Here is a 16,752-nt window from a genome sequence, read left to right as displayed (position 1 = left end):
GGTTCTCATTCCAACAAAAACTGCAGCATTTCTGTCAAGGATTCACACACACCATCAATAATATAGTGGGAACTAATCAGTGAATTCTGGTTCTCTGGTGTAGAGTTTGGTTGGAATGAAAACTTGCACAGTCTTGGGCTTCTGTGGCTCGTGGTTGAGAACAACTGAGTCAGAAGACAATCTCAGTAAACGCCGGTCTTTGGAGCCCTTGAGCAAGGCACTTCACTCTCAACTCACTCCAGTGGTGCTGCTCAGAGGCCAACAAGTAGAAGATTGTGGTGGTACTAAGCAGCTACCATGTAACTGAATGACTGTGAAAAAGAACATAATGTCCTCAGAACATTATACCTGGGTAAATAAATCTTGAAAAGCCTGAACTCTGGAACTCAAGAGAAAAGGTTTCGTCAGAAGACTGAAGAAACACACTGAATGTAGGTGATAAATCTACGAATCTAGCTAACTCAGTTGTCTCTAATTGTTTGTCCCATTAGATAATCATGGTGAAGGAGTGCCTGCCTAGCTGGGTCCACCAGGACTCAGATGAGGGTCTGGTCCATGTGAACGTTGGAGGGCTGAAGAGGAGCCTCTGTTCCAGCACCTTGAAGAAATTCCCTGATACCCGGCTGGGAAAACTGCTGGCCTGTGATTCAGAGGAAGCTATACTACAGGTTGGTCGATTGGGTGGGGGATGCATGGATGGATGGATGGATGGATGGATGGATGGATGGATGGATGGATGGATGGATGGATGGATGGATGGATGGATGGATGTTTGGCAGATAGATAGATGACTTTGTATCAAGAACTCATTTTTGCATGTCTTTCGTTGGGTCTTGTTTCCAAGAATAAGGAGTCTGTGAATTTGACTTTCTTAATCCAAGCTTATTCTTCAAAGACTAAAAAATGTGCACCTTCTCTCCATTCATCTGCATTTTTTCCGTTCTCTTTCCTTCTTCCTTTTCTCCATCATTCCCATCCTCCCTCCATGAGTCCATTTGTTTGATCCTTCCTTCAATCGTCCCCCTTCCCTTCATTTATTTGCTTGTCCTGTCCATCCCGTTTTCCTTCCTTCCTGTTCCTCTCATTTGTCCCACCCTCCCATCCTCCCTTCCTCCTCCTCCCTGTAGGTGTGTGATGACTACGACGTTCAGCAGAAGGAGTTTTACTTTGACAGGAATCCCGGCCTGTTCCCCTACGTCCTCCACTTCTACCAGACCGGCAAACTTCACATCATGGAGGAGCTGTGTGTCTTCTCCTTCAGGTGGGGAACAAATCTGTCCATCTGTCTGTCATGCATGTCAACATTTTTATTCTGTGTTTTTTTGTTAGTGCTCCATTTTATTATAAATATTTCATCTTTGTCTGCTCACTTTTGGCACCCATTGCATACCTCACTTCTCAGAGGATCCGTCTCTGTAATGCCCTACCCAAGGTTTCCTCCATTTTTTTTTTTTGCTAATGAGGTTTTTGTGGGAGTTCAATAATGTGGACACTGTGCTGTGAAGCCCTTTGAGACTGTACCTGTGATTAAGGACTATACAAAAAAACCTGACTTTTTTTTTTCCCCACCCAGCCAGGAGATAGAGTACTGGGGCATCAATGAGTTCTTCCTGGACACTTGCTGTAGTTACCGTTACCACGACCGCAAGCTGGAGAGCAGCCGACATCGCAGCTGGGACGACGAGAGCGACGTCAGCAGCATAGACACCTCTGTCGACGAGATATCCGACTTGAACAGGTGGGATGGAGGGAGGAGAGACGGAGGTAGACCGAGGGACTGAGGTAGAGAGAGGGAGGGAAGGATTGAAGGCAGGTGTGAAGTTGTACACATTTCCCTGTCATCAAGATATCTGAATTAGCGCTGGTGGTGGCAAAAGTTTGCTGGTGCATTCCCATTCCGCCTGGTTCTCACACTTCTCTCAGGTTAAAGAACTGATAATTATCAATTAAAAGGAGTGGGTTTATCCCTTTAAAGCAGTGGTTCGCCACCTTGTGTCTTCAAGGCCGGAGTCTGCAGGTTTTTAAACCAATCACTACACCAGCTGATTTCACTCATTAGCACAACTTCCAACACAGAGAGGGAACTAACCAGGGAATCGGCTGTTGTGTGATTGGTGGGAAGAAAACCTCTTTGATTGCGATGGCACTTGGTTGAGAACCACTTCTTTAAGGAAATATTTAATTTTGCTAAAACTTAAATAGTTGTCAGTGCTAATCGCCATAAGAGTTTCTAGACAGTCAACCACCCAAACAGTAGTCTCTTTCTGTGTGGTGTGATCATATTTTTAATACGTGTCAATTAATGTCAGAGGTTGGAAGCTAATAAAGTGGCTGCACCTTTTAATTTGATTCTTATTTTATTTACTGGTTTATTTATTTTAGTAAAATACAGTGATGCATGTGTATTTTCAGTTACACATGTTTAGTGTTATTTATTATTTTAAGACAGTAGGAATGAAATGAGCCTTTCTAGCTGCTGCTACTTTGAGAAATACTGCATGTTGCATGTTAATACTGCACAAAAAATATATTAACATGCAAAAGAGCAATACAATTATTTTGTTTCCTTAAACCGAGACAAGTAATTGTGAATAACAACTGTGATTACAATATTTAGCAAGATCATCAGGATTATAATTTTTGCCACAATCGTTTAAACCTTAACCTCAACTTGTTTTCCACTCTTCCTCCATCTCTCCCCCTCTTTCTCAAAATGTCACCTCATCATCCTCATCATCCTCATCATCCTCATCCTTCCTCTCAGAGACATCCAGCATTTCCAGGAAGTGCGTTATGGGAACATCAGGAAGTGTCTGTGGCTGACGCTGGAGAACCCCGGATACTCCATCCCCAGCAAGCTGTTCAGCCTGCTGTCCATAGGAGTGGTGCTCACATCCATCGCCACCATGTGCATCAACAGCATACCAGAGTATCAGGTTAGTACGGACGGGTGGGAAGAGTGTGGCAGTGCATGAGTGAGAGAATGAACAAGTTAATGAATGAATGAATGAATGAATGAATGAATTAAAGACTTTCCAGGTCAGAGGGATGGAGGGATTATTGCAATGAGCCAGCGAGTGAGCAAGCAAGCAAATGAGTGAGTCAATGAATGAGTGAGTGAATGAACAAAAGAATGAATGAATGAATGAATGATTAAATGATTGAATGAATTAATGACTTTCCAGGTCAGAGGGATGGAGGGATTATTGCAATGAGCCAGCGAGTGAGCAAGCAAGCGAGTGAGTCAATGAATGAGTGAGTGAATGAACAAAAGAATGAATGAATGAATGATTAAATGATTGAATGAATTAAGACTTTCCAGGACCGAGGGATGGAGGGATTATTGCAATGAGCCAGTGAGTGAGCAAGCAAGCGAGTGAGTCAATGAATGAGTGAGTGAATGAACAAAAGAATGAATGAATGAATGATTAAATGATTGAATGAATTAATGACTTTCCAGGTCAGAGAGATGGAGGGATTATTGCAATGAGCCAGCGAGTGAGCAAGCAAGCGAGTGAGTCAATGAATGAGTGAGTGAATGAACAAAAGAATGAATGAATGAATGATTAAATGATTGAATGAATTAATGACTTTCCAGGTCAGAGGGATGGAGGGATTATTGCAATGAGCCAGCGAGTGAGCAAGCAAGGGAGTGAGTCAATGAATGAGTGAGTGAATGAACAAAAGAATGAATGAATGAATGAATGATTAAATGATTGAATGAATTAAGACTTTCCAGGTCAGAGGGATGGAGGGATTATTGCAATGAGCCAGCGAGTGAGCAAGCAAGCAAATGAGTGAGTCAATGAATGAGTGAGTGAATGAACAAAAGAATGAATGAATGAATGAATGAATACTAAGTGAGTGGCACTGATTGACAGGATGGTTGGATTAAGCATTCAGCTGGCGCTCCTATCCAGAGTGACTTACAATGAGTGCAACAGTAGAATAAGCTTCAGGTAACAATTTATTTGAATAGTCCTTTTTATCAGGTGGTAAAAAGTAGAAAAGATGAAAGATGATAAATAATAATATTGAATTATTGCCCAGCCCTGACCTGGAATTAACATGCATCTTGTATCCAGATCTGATGTAGCTGGATTATATTTACACCTGGCATTAAAAGGGATCTCTGGTTTACACACACTGAAATCCGATTTCTCTTTCCCTCACCAAAACACAGATTGTCACGCACGTCACTTCCTCTCATATTATTTACCTCCTTTAAAACTGACCGTAAACACTTTGTGTCCCTTGTTCCCCATCCACAAGTCGGTTTACTTTTTACGTAACATGTGGTTTGGAGAGGTTTTTGCTCTGTCTGATAATCCGATCATCCGAGACGCATGTTAATGTCAGGTGTAAAGAGAGTCTGTGAATGTTAAGCAGGAAAAAAAGGATGTATGCTCAGCAAATCCGGGAAAGTAAACGTTAGAAAAGTCAACATACTGCTGGACCTGCTCCTGGTGCTGATCATCCATCCTGCTGCTCTCTGCTCTCTCAGACGTTTGATGCTGATGGAAAGCTGATCGAGGATCCGACCATGCAGGCGCTGGAGGTTTTCTGCACCTGCTGGTTCACCTTCGAGGTGGGGAGACAAAAACAAGTGGTATTCATGTACTGTACACAAATATCAATGAAGAAAAAAGTGTGGTTCATGTGCTGCATATAGAAAACAAGTACAAGCAAAAATGCTAGAAGAAACTGTATAAAAACCATTGTCAAGCATTATCTGCAAACAAATAAAAAAGAAGCAAGTGTTGTCTTTGCAGATTACACAAATACTAATAGAAAGCAAAAATGCTGTTTACATGCTGCATAAAAATGTCAAATGTCAAAATAAAATACAAAGTAATGGCATAAAAACTATTGGTAAATGGTAAGAAATCATTATCTGCACACTGCAAAATAATACTGGTAAAAGAAGCAAGAGCCGTCCAGCAAGTGTAAGTCACTGTCTGCTGGTTTTCACACAGCTATTTTTGGCACAACGCAACAAAAAGTAGTTTCATCTAAGTTTAATAACTGTTGTCTTTCAGTTTAATAATGGACCGTTTTTCATCCTTCCCCCCCCCTGAGGTGGTGATGCGGCTGCTGCTGGCTCCCAACAGGAGGAAGTTCTTCCGTCACCCTCTGAACATGATCGACATGGTGTCTGTGGTTCCCATCTACATCACACTGCTCTTCGACTTGGCTGTGGGATCAGAGTCCGAACTGGGAGACCTGGGACGGCTCATACAGGTTGGTATTTTGTTTTATTTTATTTTATTTTATTTTATTAGGGTTAGGGTTATTTCAGGGTTTATTTTGTAGACATGTTCCTGCAGTTCATCATCTATTTAATACTTATCTTTGACATGGCTGTAGGTTCAGAGTAGGAATCAGGAGATCTGGGATAATGCATACATGATTGATTGATTGATTGATTGATTGATTGATGTGTTTATTTAAGTGTCCTGCACCATTTATGTTGCCAAGCCCATATGGGCTTACAAGACACTAGACAGCAACAACAGCCAGGATGGCCACAAGACAAATCATAATATACATTTCCACAAATTCAAAAAGAAAACATTTAAAAAACATTCAATTTCCATGACAGAAATGTCCTATTATGTTGGATACAGTGTTCTCTGTCTTGGTTGCCATGCATTTTCTATAAATCTTGCTAAGACAAAAATCTCCTCATTAAAGAGCCAACTCAACATATCACCTTCAGACAACCAAAACAAATCAGAGTTCTTCAACTGAATTTTTTCAAATAGATGATTCCTCAAATCACTGTACATGGGGCAGTGAAACACAAAATGAAATTCATCCTCAACATCACCAAGATCACAAAAAACACATAAACGCAGCTCTTCAGGAATACCTTTATATCTGCCTACCTCAAGTGCCAGTGGTAAGGTCCCAGTTCTTAACTGAGCACATAAGGACCTCTGCCCTCTCTTTAAATTAAATGTTATATAAGGTTCTGTGAAGTAATCTTCTTTAGTTTGAACGTAGTTTCTGAGCTTTGGCTTCTATATTTATATTACACTGCAAATTGTTCCTGAAGATTATATGTAAATCAGAAAGAGAAAATATTGCAGAAACCTCTCTTGACCAAGGATAACTCTGTGCTCTGTCCCAATTAAAGATCTTTTTGGTCAGCTTTTCCTCTGGCAACTGGACAAGTCGGTTCCACAGCCGAACTATTTCACATCTCTGCTTTACAAGACATGACTCCCATCCCATGTCCCCTTCAGTAGCCCCCTTGGCAGTATATTTATGCACCCCAAGAAAGCACCTCATGGCTCGAAATTCATGTAATTTAATTTAATGTAATTCTTTTTTTTTTAGACTTTATTTTAAGTTAGGATTAGGGTTATTTTAGGGTTTATTTTACAAACATATTGCTGTAGTCCAAAGCTATATAATACTGGCTGTAGGATCTGATTACCAACGGGGAAACCTTGGATGACTCATTCAAGTTGAGGAAATGGTAGAAATGGTTTAAAATGCATACAGACATTTACATGTGACGTCTTTTTCCTTGGATTTTCTGTTGTTTGAGTTTCTGTAGGCGGCGCTCTTTTCTTTGTCTGTTCAGCCACGGTGGCTATCGCTGCTCATGCTAACTACCCAGTTCTTCTTCTCTGTTAAATCCAAAACTGGACAACAACAAACTGGAAACATAAAACGCATCACTTCCTGTGCGGCAGAGGATTTTTCCCAGGAAAGAGCTACCAGACACCGGCTGTTTAGAACAGACAGTGGAGAAGCTTTCATGAACTGAATACAGGTTGAATCATTATTGTGTTATATCAGTCGGTGATAGAGAGTAGCAAAACAAATATTTATTTAAGAAAATGTTGCAGATTATTACTTTAAACTCCTAGTTTTTCTTCATGCCTCTTTCTCACAATATCCGATGCAGAAGTCTTTGTGTTTGGGAGGATTTTATGAGAAAGGACAGGTGGAAAAAAAGACAGAAGGCATCTTTTTCTCCATCATCTCTTTCCATATTTTTCTCTCTCTCTCTCTCTCCCTCCTTCTGCCTCATCCATTCTTTATCTCTCCCTCCCTCTCTCAGGTATTCAGGTTGATGAGGATCTTCAGAGTGTTGAAGCTGGCCAGACATTCGACGGGGCTTCGCTCGCTGGGAGCCACACTGAGGGTGAGTCAGGAGGCGGGAGGAAGGACGCAGGAGGAAGGAGGCAGGAAGCAGGAAGTGGGAAGCAGGAGTAAGGAGGCAGGAGGCGGGAGGCGGGGGGCAGGAGTCAAGAGTCAGGAGGAAGGAGGCAGGAGGCAGAAGTTAGGAGTAAGGAGGCAGGAGGCAGAAGTCAGGAGTAAGGAGGCAGGAGGCAGAAGTCAGGAGTAAGGAGGTAGGAGGCAGGAGGCAGAAGTTAGGAGTAAGGAGGCAGGAGGCAGAAGTCAGGAGGTAGGAGGCAGGAGGCAGGAGGCAGAAGTCAGGAGTAAGGGGGCAGGAGTCAGAAGTCAGGAGTAAGGACGTAGGAGGCAGAAGTTAGGAGTAAGGAGGTAGGAGGCAGAAGTTAGGAGTAAGGAGGCAGGAGGCAGGAGGCAGGAGGCAGAAGTCAGGAGGCAGGAGGTAGGAGGCAGGAGTCGAGAGTCAGGAGTTGGGACGCTGTGGGCCAAAACTTCTCAATCTGTCTGAGGTTAAAGCTCACATAACATTTGACTCTTTGTCTTGGTGCAGGCACACAGTGATATTGACACCCTCGGGGAACTCAAAAGAAAAATGAACAATGAAAAAAGCGAGATGAGAGTCGCAGAATGCAATTGATTTTATCTTTATCATTTGACATTTTGGTCTGCTGACCTTTCTCAAGATGTATAAGATAGAAGGTGGATGGACTGTGAGCAGATTTATGCATCAGTTGAGAAGTCACACACACACATAAAGGTGAAATCGGGGTAAACAAACCCTCCTAGTACCTTATATCTTGATAATGTGGCTTTGATTTTGGTGCTTAAACATTTGAAGAAACCAAGGAGTGTTAAGGCAGTCTTAGAACAAAGTCAAACTTGCTCCAAAATAGGAACAAAGTTGAACACAGTGCTATATTATGCAAATTGCTGTGGCTTCATATTGTCAGTATATTTACATTAAACACCAGTGGGGGCGCATGAAGATTAAAGAGGTAACTGTAAGCTAAGATTCATTTTTGAAAGAGTTGACCACAGAGATGTAAACAAAAGGCAATGAACTGGGAAAGGAAATGGAAGACGCTTTTCCACAAGGCAATAAAACCAGTCATGTGATATTTTAGGCCAATTACAGGCAGTCATGCACTGGGGCAGGTGTGTGAACAATTTGACTAGTTTGGCCTGTGAGCCTGTGCACACTACAGAGTCTGAGGCCACTGAGGCACTTTCTTTTTTTTTTTCCACAAATGGGTCCTGTTCGTATGAACCTGCCAAAATGAATCTCTGCAGCAAGTATATTATGGACTTTAGTTTTCCCCCCACAATGAAATCAGGGGTGGGACTATGGATCAGCCCCAGTCGCACAATATCTCGGGAGCCACTGATCACATCTTGACAAAATTTAGGGGAATGATGTGTGTCATTGATCCGTTGCAGCATTTTCAAAATCACACTGATTGGCCTAAGGGGGGGGGGGGGGCTACAATGTTTGTTTACTCGTTACTGATTGGCTGCATCATTGGCTGCACAGGTGGGACTGAATCATTCATGGGGGACGATGTGTTTGCTGTTGCCTTTGTATCGCTTTAGACACAATTTCAGTTATTGTGTTTTACTGTCACCCACAAGCACGGATCACTTTTTATCCCATCACCATTAAGTTCACTGCAGGCCTTTCTCTACAAGCATTGATTCCTGATGATATTTGGTTGGAACGGCAACTTTTGGTGCTTCATTAGTCCAACAAATCATGTAGTATGCATCTACTGTTCTCTATTTTCCTCTTTACAAGCCCCCACGATCTGTATCAGTTACACAAGCAGAGATATCACATCTCATGCAGATTCAGATATTACAATCCACTACTGTGTGGCTCTTCTTATCCTGGATTACATTACAACAACATCACTAACATAGGATCCAATATACTGAGTAGTACAATAGATCGTGTTACAGTCTCCTCTATCATAACACAGGCCTATGATTTTCACCCAGCATGATAAAGAGAGTAATATATATATATATATATATGTATAAAACAGATTCATTACAAATAGATTCATTGCATGGTAAATAGATAAATGAGTGTCTTAAATAATTCACCATGCTTTCTACACCATATATTTCCATTAGTTAAAACATTCCGCTTACAGGATTTGGATGCATTGTATTTACATTTAAATTGCATTAGCTTGTGCAAAGCTTGTAATCGCCTAAATCTGTGCGTGACGAGCATCAGGAGTGAAACCCGGTGTCTGAGAGCTTTTTGGTATCTCACACATCTGCTAATGTGAAAGCCATGCAGACGACACATTAGTGCAAAACCTTGTGCTTAACATCACGAGACACGATGGCTTGGTTTGAATCAACGCTGATGTCCGTACACCTCACCTGATGTTCACTACAAAATAAAAAACCCTCTGAAATATGAAAGGGTAGTAAAGCAGTAACTGGGAAAAGTAAAAACTCTTTATGCGCAGACAGTGGATTGGCTTGTATATTATCTACAGTTTTAGTTTGAATTAAGGCTGATGTCCATGCTGCTGTTGCTGCTCTCTCTCTTTCTCTCTCTCTCTCTCGCTCTCTTTCTCTCTCTCTCTCTCTCTCTCTCTCTCTCTCTCTCTCTCTCTCACACACACACTCTCTCTCTCTCTCTCTCTGTCCTCTCACTACAAAACCAAACCCTTTAATTTTATCCCAGAAATGTCCTTAATTTCTCATTACATAAACATTAATTATCTATTAAAAATAACATAGCTTTAATAAACTAAGGTTAGTATCCTGGGTTTTTAAGGGATTTATTTTTCATGCCTTTTGTGCAGGTTTATAGGATTATTTATGTGTTATTAATGGGAAGTTCCTGTCCCTGTTCCCTGAATTTTACATTAAATTAGAGAGTAAGGAGTCAAAAATGACGAGGTGTTTAAGGAGGTTTTGATGGGGTCTCCTCCATTGATAACTCCCTTAACTCATTTTAAGGGGATTTTGCATGAATTAAGGGATGAATTAATGTAAATTTAAGGTTATTGTAAGGGATTACTGGTTCGTAGAGTATCTTCTTCCCCATTTATTCTCACTGTGCCATATGAAAGACATTCACAAAATACTTACACACTACATACAGGGACATATGGACTTTTACCAGTTTTACTCTCTCTTCTTGACAAAAACAAAAGCAAAAAAATTATCCAAGACATTCAACATTGAACAGAGAGGCATTATTGCAGTAAAGAAATACACAAGTCTGCATTCTATTATCAATAGAGATTGACCAGAACTGATTGAGGAAGACTCTTCTTCTCTGGTGTCTTTGGAGAGTCTCAGGGGAGAGGCCGGATTACAGGATAATGTACTGTAACTCTCAATGTACTTCTCTTCTCTTCTCTTCTCTTCTCTTCTCTTCTCTTCTCTTCTCTCCTTTCCTCTCTTCTCTTCTCTTCTCCTCTTCTCTTCTCTTCTCTTCTCTTCTCTTCTCTTCTCTTCTCTTCTCTTCTCTTCTCTTCTCTTCTCTTCTCTTCTCTTCTCTTCTTCTCTTCTCTTCTCTTCTCTTTCATAATGGTTGAAAAAGCTGAGTGAGTAAAGCTGCACTCCACACACCAGGGTTGAGGATGACTCACTCCATTCAACAGTAACATCAAAACTTTGATTCATTGCATAAGGTGCTCATTCATATTTGAAACTGGATATGCCAGCCTTTTTGAAGGGAAAGATTTATGTTTCTATATTTCAATTTTAAAGGAAAACAACACCTGAATTGAACATGAACCAAACACGTACATCTCTTCATATAACAAGGGAGGTGCTGGGGAGAGAAAGCATTGTTTTACTTCAGTTTGAACTCAATTAAGTTTGGAGGATGCATTTCACATTTGTTAGGAGGCTTGTGACCAGGAGGTCGGCTGTTTTAATCCCTGGGAAAAATGGGAGTAAAGCTCTCCCACGCCTCAACAACTAGTAAACTACTCAAAGTTCCTGTGAGCAAGGCTTTAAACTGATTGCTCCAGTGCAGCTACTAGTGGCCAACAGTAGGAGACTGTGGTTTACTGGGCAGCTTCTAGGTTTTAATGTGTCCATTTGTGTAATCCTCTGTCACCACTCTGCCCAGGCTTTTGCTGTAAATAAAAACTTGTTCCTAGTCAATTTACCTGGTTAAAGGTGCCATTTTAGCATAAAAAAAATCATTGCCACATTCATTTTGAGACAATAGTATAATTACTGTAAACAAGCAAGACCATCAGTGGTCAGCCTGTCAGCCTCTATCAGCCTCTACTCTGCATCCTCCATTGTTTCTCCACCTGGTGGATCTGGAGGGAAATCTGCTGGATCGCTTTACGGCACAAAACAGGAAGAGGTTCTGTTCTCCCAGAGCAAACGACAGCAGATGGTGGAAGGAGAGAAAGGAAGATGGAGAAATCACTTCCAACATGTTGATCCTCTTCAGTAAAGTGAAACAGAAAACAAACGCATGCTGAGTGACGCCAGACAGGGGGAGGGGGGGGGGACAGGAAGCAACAGGGTTTATGGGAAATGTGGTCTTAGTTTTGAGAAACACTGGCACCAGCAATACCACTGGTCTGAAATAGAGGCTACTGTACCAGGTGTCTTGTTTATGGTAATTATACCAAGTTATCACAATTAGTGTGTCCATGATATATTGATGTTTACAAATGCTACAAACAGCACCTTTAAAAAAGAGATAAAACATAAGAATAACTTGTGTTAATGAGGGGATTCCACACCCTGTGACACCCTGTCATCTACACTTAAATTCCCACCCTGTCCCAAAGTGATACAGGGTGTCTGACATGCTGTCCTCCATCTTGGCTCTGCAGCACAGTTACCGGGAGGTCGGCATCCTGCTGCTCTACCTGGCTGTTGGAGTGTCGGTGTTCTCCGGCATGGCTTACACCGCTGAATATGAAGAGGTACCACACTGTTTTCACTACAGTCGATGTTTTGTTGATGAGGCTTCACTCATGGTTTAGACTCACTTTTATAGACTGGCTTTCATGTAAATATTTCATTTTATTTACTTGTTTATTCTTTTTATTCATTGCATCTTTTTTCTTTTTTACCTCTGCCAAGGCGGTTTTGTTTTTGCCGTTTGTTCGTCTGTCCGTCTGTTTATCAGCAGCATCTCAAAAATTTATGAAGGGATTTCCATGACAGTTGGTGGACAGATCGGCCGCGGGCCAAGGAACAATTGATTAGATTTTGGTGGCGATCCGGATCTGGGATTTCCGCCAGTAGACTATTCTAATTTTTTTAGCCACAACTATGAAACTAACGGAGATAGGGACTTGATTCCAAATCCTAAGGGTGTGTTTTCAGGTCGAGAAATCAATTGAACTTAAAGTTTAAGTGATAGGAATGAAGTCTGTGGGTGTAACAGGAAGTTGGGGAATGGTTAAGCATTGGCAGAGGTTTGCTTCCTAGTTTATTTTTTAATACTTTTGGATCCTTGTCATTTATTTTTATTCCTTTTGTTCTATTCCTTTAGTTTTTATGTAAAGCTTTGTAAACTCTGTTTCTAGATAACGTTTATTATCATCATTACTACTACTATTATTACTATTATTATGTTATAATAGTGAGGATCATCATTTCATTCTGGTGATTATAGGTTTTGATTCTTGGTTGTGACTAGTTATGTAGCATTTTTAAATTAGATACAATGTATTTGTTGACCTGTGTCAGCCAAATATAAATATGAAGTACCAACCTTTCTTTCTTGCTTGCTTTTTTTCTTCTTCTTCTCTCTCTCACTCCCCCCCTCCCCCTCTGTCTCTCCCCCCTCCCTCTGTCTCTCTCCCCCTCCCTCTCTCTCTCCCCCTCTCTCCCTGTCTCCCCCCCCCTCTCTCCCCCCTCCCTCTCTCCCCCTCTCTCCCTCCCTCTCTCTCCCTCCCCCTCTCTCTCCCTCTCTCTCCTCCTCCCTCTCTGTCTCTCTCTCCCCTCCCTCCCTCCCTCTCTCTCTCTTTCCCTCCCTCTCTCTCTCTCTCCCCTCTCTCCCTCCCTCTCTCTCCCTCCCTCCCTCTCTCTCCCTCTCTCCCTCCCTCTCTCTCCCTCCCCCTCTCTCTCCCTCTCTCTCCTCCTCCCTCTCTGTCTCTCTCTCCCCTCCCTCCCTCCCTCTCTCTCTTTCCCTCCCTCTCTCTCTCTCTCCCCTCTCTCCCTCCCTCTCTCTCCCTCCCTCTCTCTCCCTCTGTCTCCCTCACTTTCTCTCCCCCTCTCTCCCTCTCTCTCTCTCTCTCTCTCATCCTCTCTCCCTCCCTCTCTCTCTCTCTCTCCCTCCCTCTCTCTCTCTCTCTCCCCCTCTCTCCCCCCCTCCCTCTCTCCCCCTCTCTCCCTCTCTCTCTCTCCCTCCCTCTCCCTCCCTCTCCCCCCCCCCCCCCCCCCCCTACCCTCCAGGACGTGGGTCTGGACACCATCCCGGCCTGCTGGTGGTGGGGGACGGTGAGCATGACCACGGTGGGCTACGGGGACGTGGTTCCCGTCACGGTGGCCGGGAAGCTGGCGGCCAGCGGCTGCATCCTGGGCGGCACGCTGGTGGTGGCGCTGCCCATCACCATCATCTTCAACAAGTTCTCCCACTTCTACCGCAAGCAGAAAGCGCTGGAGGCTTCGGTGAGGAACAACAACCGCCGCAGGCTGAGGGTGAGCTGCAACAACGGGGAGGAGGAGGAGGAGGAGGATGAAGAGGATGAGGAGGAGGAGGAGGGTTCAGATGGGGACAGCTGCTGTCTGGACGATGATGATGATGATGATGATGATGATGCAGAGGAGGATGATATAGATTATGAGGATGATGGAGGAGTGGTGAATTACAGCTATGTGGAGCATCCCTCCTACACATCGATAGTGAGGAAGAAGGAGCTGTATCAACTTTGAAGAAGACTGACGGAGCGTTCAGGCTGCGTTCACACTGCAGCGGAAACTGTTTTAATTCGGATTTCTTCCTCTCCTGTGTGACGCAGATCTGATGGTTTTAGTGCAGAGTGAACAGAAATAAAGACGTGGCAGAAATCTGATTCATATCTGATCTGTGGCAATGCGACCGCAGTCTGAATTGTCAGATGGGAATTCATGTGGATTTTACATCACTTTCCATGGGGCAGATCACTGCCATCAAAACTGTTTGACTGGGAAAAACATGGAGGACGACAACTCAAACAGCCAGTGGAGAAGATGCCTGTATTCAAACTAAACTAGAGTGGACAGATCATAGCCAGAATTCGAAACAATTAGGATTAGTGCATGGACGGTAATTTCAGTGGCTTCCATGACGGACTGAACAGACATGACGTCTTTTGTTGGTCATTTGTGCATGCGCATCATTTCAAGATGGAGGTATATTTCGGATATCAGATGTGGGTCACTTTCAAAAAATGAATGTGACCAGTCAGACAAAAAAAATGGACCTGAGAAAAATCTCGGAATTGAGCACATGGGCCTGCAGTGTGAACGCAGCCTGAGACTGATGAACTGATCTGGACTGAACTGAACTGAAGAACTGAATTAAAATGAGCCAGTACTGGACTGGACTGGACTGGACTGGACTGGACTGGATGAACTGAACTGGACTGAATTGAAATAGTATGAACACAAATGAACTGAACTGAGTGGAACTAAACTGAACTGAATTGATGTGAACTGTAGAAATAACAATAGTAAGAGATATTACAAGAGATATAATAAGCAATATTGTATTTCTTGCCTGTGGGCCAAAACTGAACTTAAATGAACTGGTTTCACACAGTTAATTACATTGGCAGCCAATGAAGAAGTCATCTAATCTGCATTAGTACTGCAGACAATTCGGTTTTTTTTGGGTTACTACGGTAAAACCAAATTAGTTCACAAAGCCCCAGTTTTCTTTCAGCCAACTACCAAACCATTTCCTGCAACTTCCACCGGTGAGAAGAAACATAACCTGATTTTACCAATCAGTTCCCCTTGAGGACGGAGCAACAATGCAGCAGTAGTGGAGGCATGCAGTAAAAAGTGGGAAGTCTGCCATGGCTGCATCTGAACCAGAAAAAAAAATAGAATAACAGCTGCTGAAAGAAGCCGTTCTGTCTGTTTCACACAGACACTAAATAGCTAATTGTGAAAAATCATCACTGAATCTGATTTCACCTCGTGAAAAGATCCATTCTGTTAAAATTAGATTGTAGGTTCTTGTGAAAATAAAGCCTTTGAGGAAACATAAAACTACATATATTATGCATTGTATATTTTCTTATCTTTAATAACTGTATATAACATAATTTAACCCTAACAAATAAGGAAGGGAATTCCTAACCTGTGCAATCTATAGATTTGAGCCAAATAGGGAATCTGGTCACAGAAATATTGTACAGTATTTTACATGCATCAGCTCAATTCTTAAAGGAAACTTTTACAGACTGTTTCTCCGGAGGATGTGACAGCGACAGTTAATTTCCAGAATCATCTTGTGAAACCTCCAACCATCACATTTACTGCATAATGGATCACATCTGTCAAACTATCATTTAACTAGTCCATACCCGGGGATGTGCGCGCCACAACTACCTGCAGACTTGTCAAAAATGTGCATAAACAGCGTAAATTTGGGAAAATGGAAAAATCTGCTTTGTCAGTCCCTGCCTATGCCAATGCTCAATGCCCAGATTGATTGGCCAACCCATTGAGGAGCAAAATGGATGCAGACAGACAGACAGAAGGACAGAGTTTTCCTCATTTTATAGTAGGATAGTAGGATATGATTGATGAGCACCGCCTTGTCGAGAAGCCCTGGGGAGAAGAGCTGTATGTTACAAACTGAGCATGACCCCACGTCTTCCTGAACTCACTGTCTCACGTCTTTCATTTCCTTCTATATTTACCTTTCCTTCTCTTCCCTCCACTCTCCATCTCTCTCCTCCATTTACATCCTCTATCTCATGTCAGGGAAAGTTTATGTATAGGGAGCTTTCAACTGACAGGATCGCCACAAAGAGCTTTACAGAGAGTGAAGGACAGGAAAACAGCTAAAGACAAGGATACTGAAAATAAAAGATGGAACAAGTACACTGCAAACTCAAAGAGAAGGGGACAGAGCATGTGTGTGTTGTGTGTGTGTGTGTGTGTGTGTGTGTGTGTGAGTCAGTATGAGCAAAGGTAGTCATCAGAAGTAGAGAGAAATGGCTGACAAGGAAAGAATCAGAGCATAATAATTTACAACAAGAAGCCAGATTTTGCTCACATTGCTGTTGGATCTTCAAAACCACAACGCACATATAAGCAGTGTGAACGGCTGGAGGAGGAGAGCAGGAACAGTAATGTTGTCAATACAGATGTAGATGTAAATACAGGTGACTGCAGGAGACGCACGACAACCATTTTCAGGGCAAGTGTGGACATTCAACGATGTGATCTCATCTAATCACATCTTTAGAAACATCCCATAATGGAAATGTCACAGGTTTGATCCCAAGCGTCCTGTGAAGCTGTGCAGGAGCAAAACACTGAACTCTACCTGCTCATTGACTGTCGGTCACTCTGGATAAGAGTGCAAGCTAAATGCTGAAAATGTAACATGGCTTGTTATTTTTTCCCCAACACAAAATTATGTCAAAATGTGTT

General features: G+C 42.5%; 1 protein-coding gene across 1 annotated transcript; it reads left to right on the top strand.

Annotated features, from left to right (window-relative positions):
* Nucleotides 1-497: 497 nt before the first annotated feature.
* Nucleotides 498-14,034, top strand: LOC139662264 (delayed-rectifier potassium channel regulatory subunit KCNS2). The gene is made up of 9 exons (XM_071540904.1): nucleotides 498-668; nucleotides 1,128-1,261; nucleotides 1,574-1,738; nucleotides 2,765-2,936; nucleotides 4,505-4,588; nucleotides 5,080-5,241; nucleotides 7,076-7,159; nucleotides 11,982-12,074; nucleotides 13,555-14,034. Exons 1-9 carry the CDS (start codon nucleotides 498-500, stop codon nucleotides 14,032-14,034), a joined length of 1,545 nt encoding a protein of 514 aa, XP_071397005.1.
* The last annotated feature ends 2,718 nt before the right edge of the window (nucleotides 14,035-16,752 follow it).

This window comes from Centroberyx affinis, unplaced genomic scaffold (genome assembly GCF_046629955.1).
Source record: "Centroberyx affinis isolate AG114_WGS23_722 - 3 ecotype Tasmania unplaced genomic scaffold, CSIRO-AGI_Caff_v1 ptg003742l_1, whole genome shotgun sequence".
In the NCBI taxonomy this organism is placed as follows: Eukaryota; Metazoa; Chordata; class Actinopteri; order Beryciformes; family Berycidae; genus Centroberyx; species Centroberyx affinis.
The sequence above is the reverse complement of the archived record's forward strand: the minus strand, read 5'-3'. Positions and strand labels throughout refer to the sequence as shown.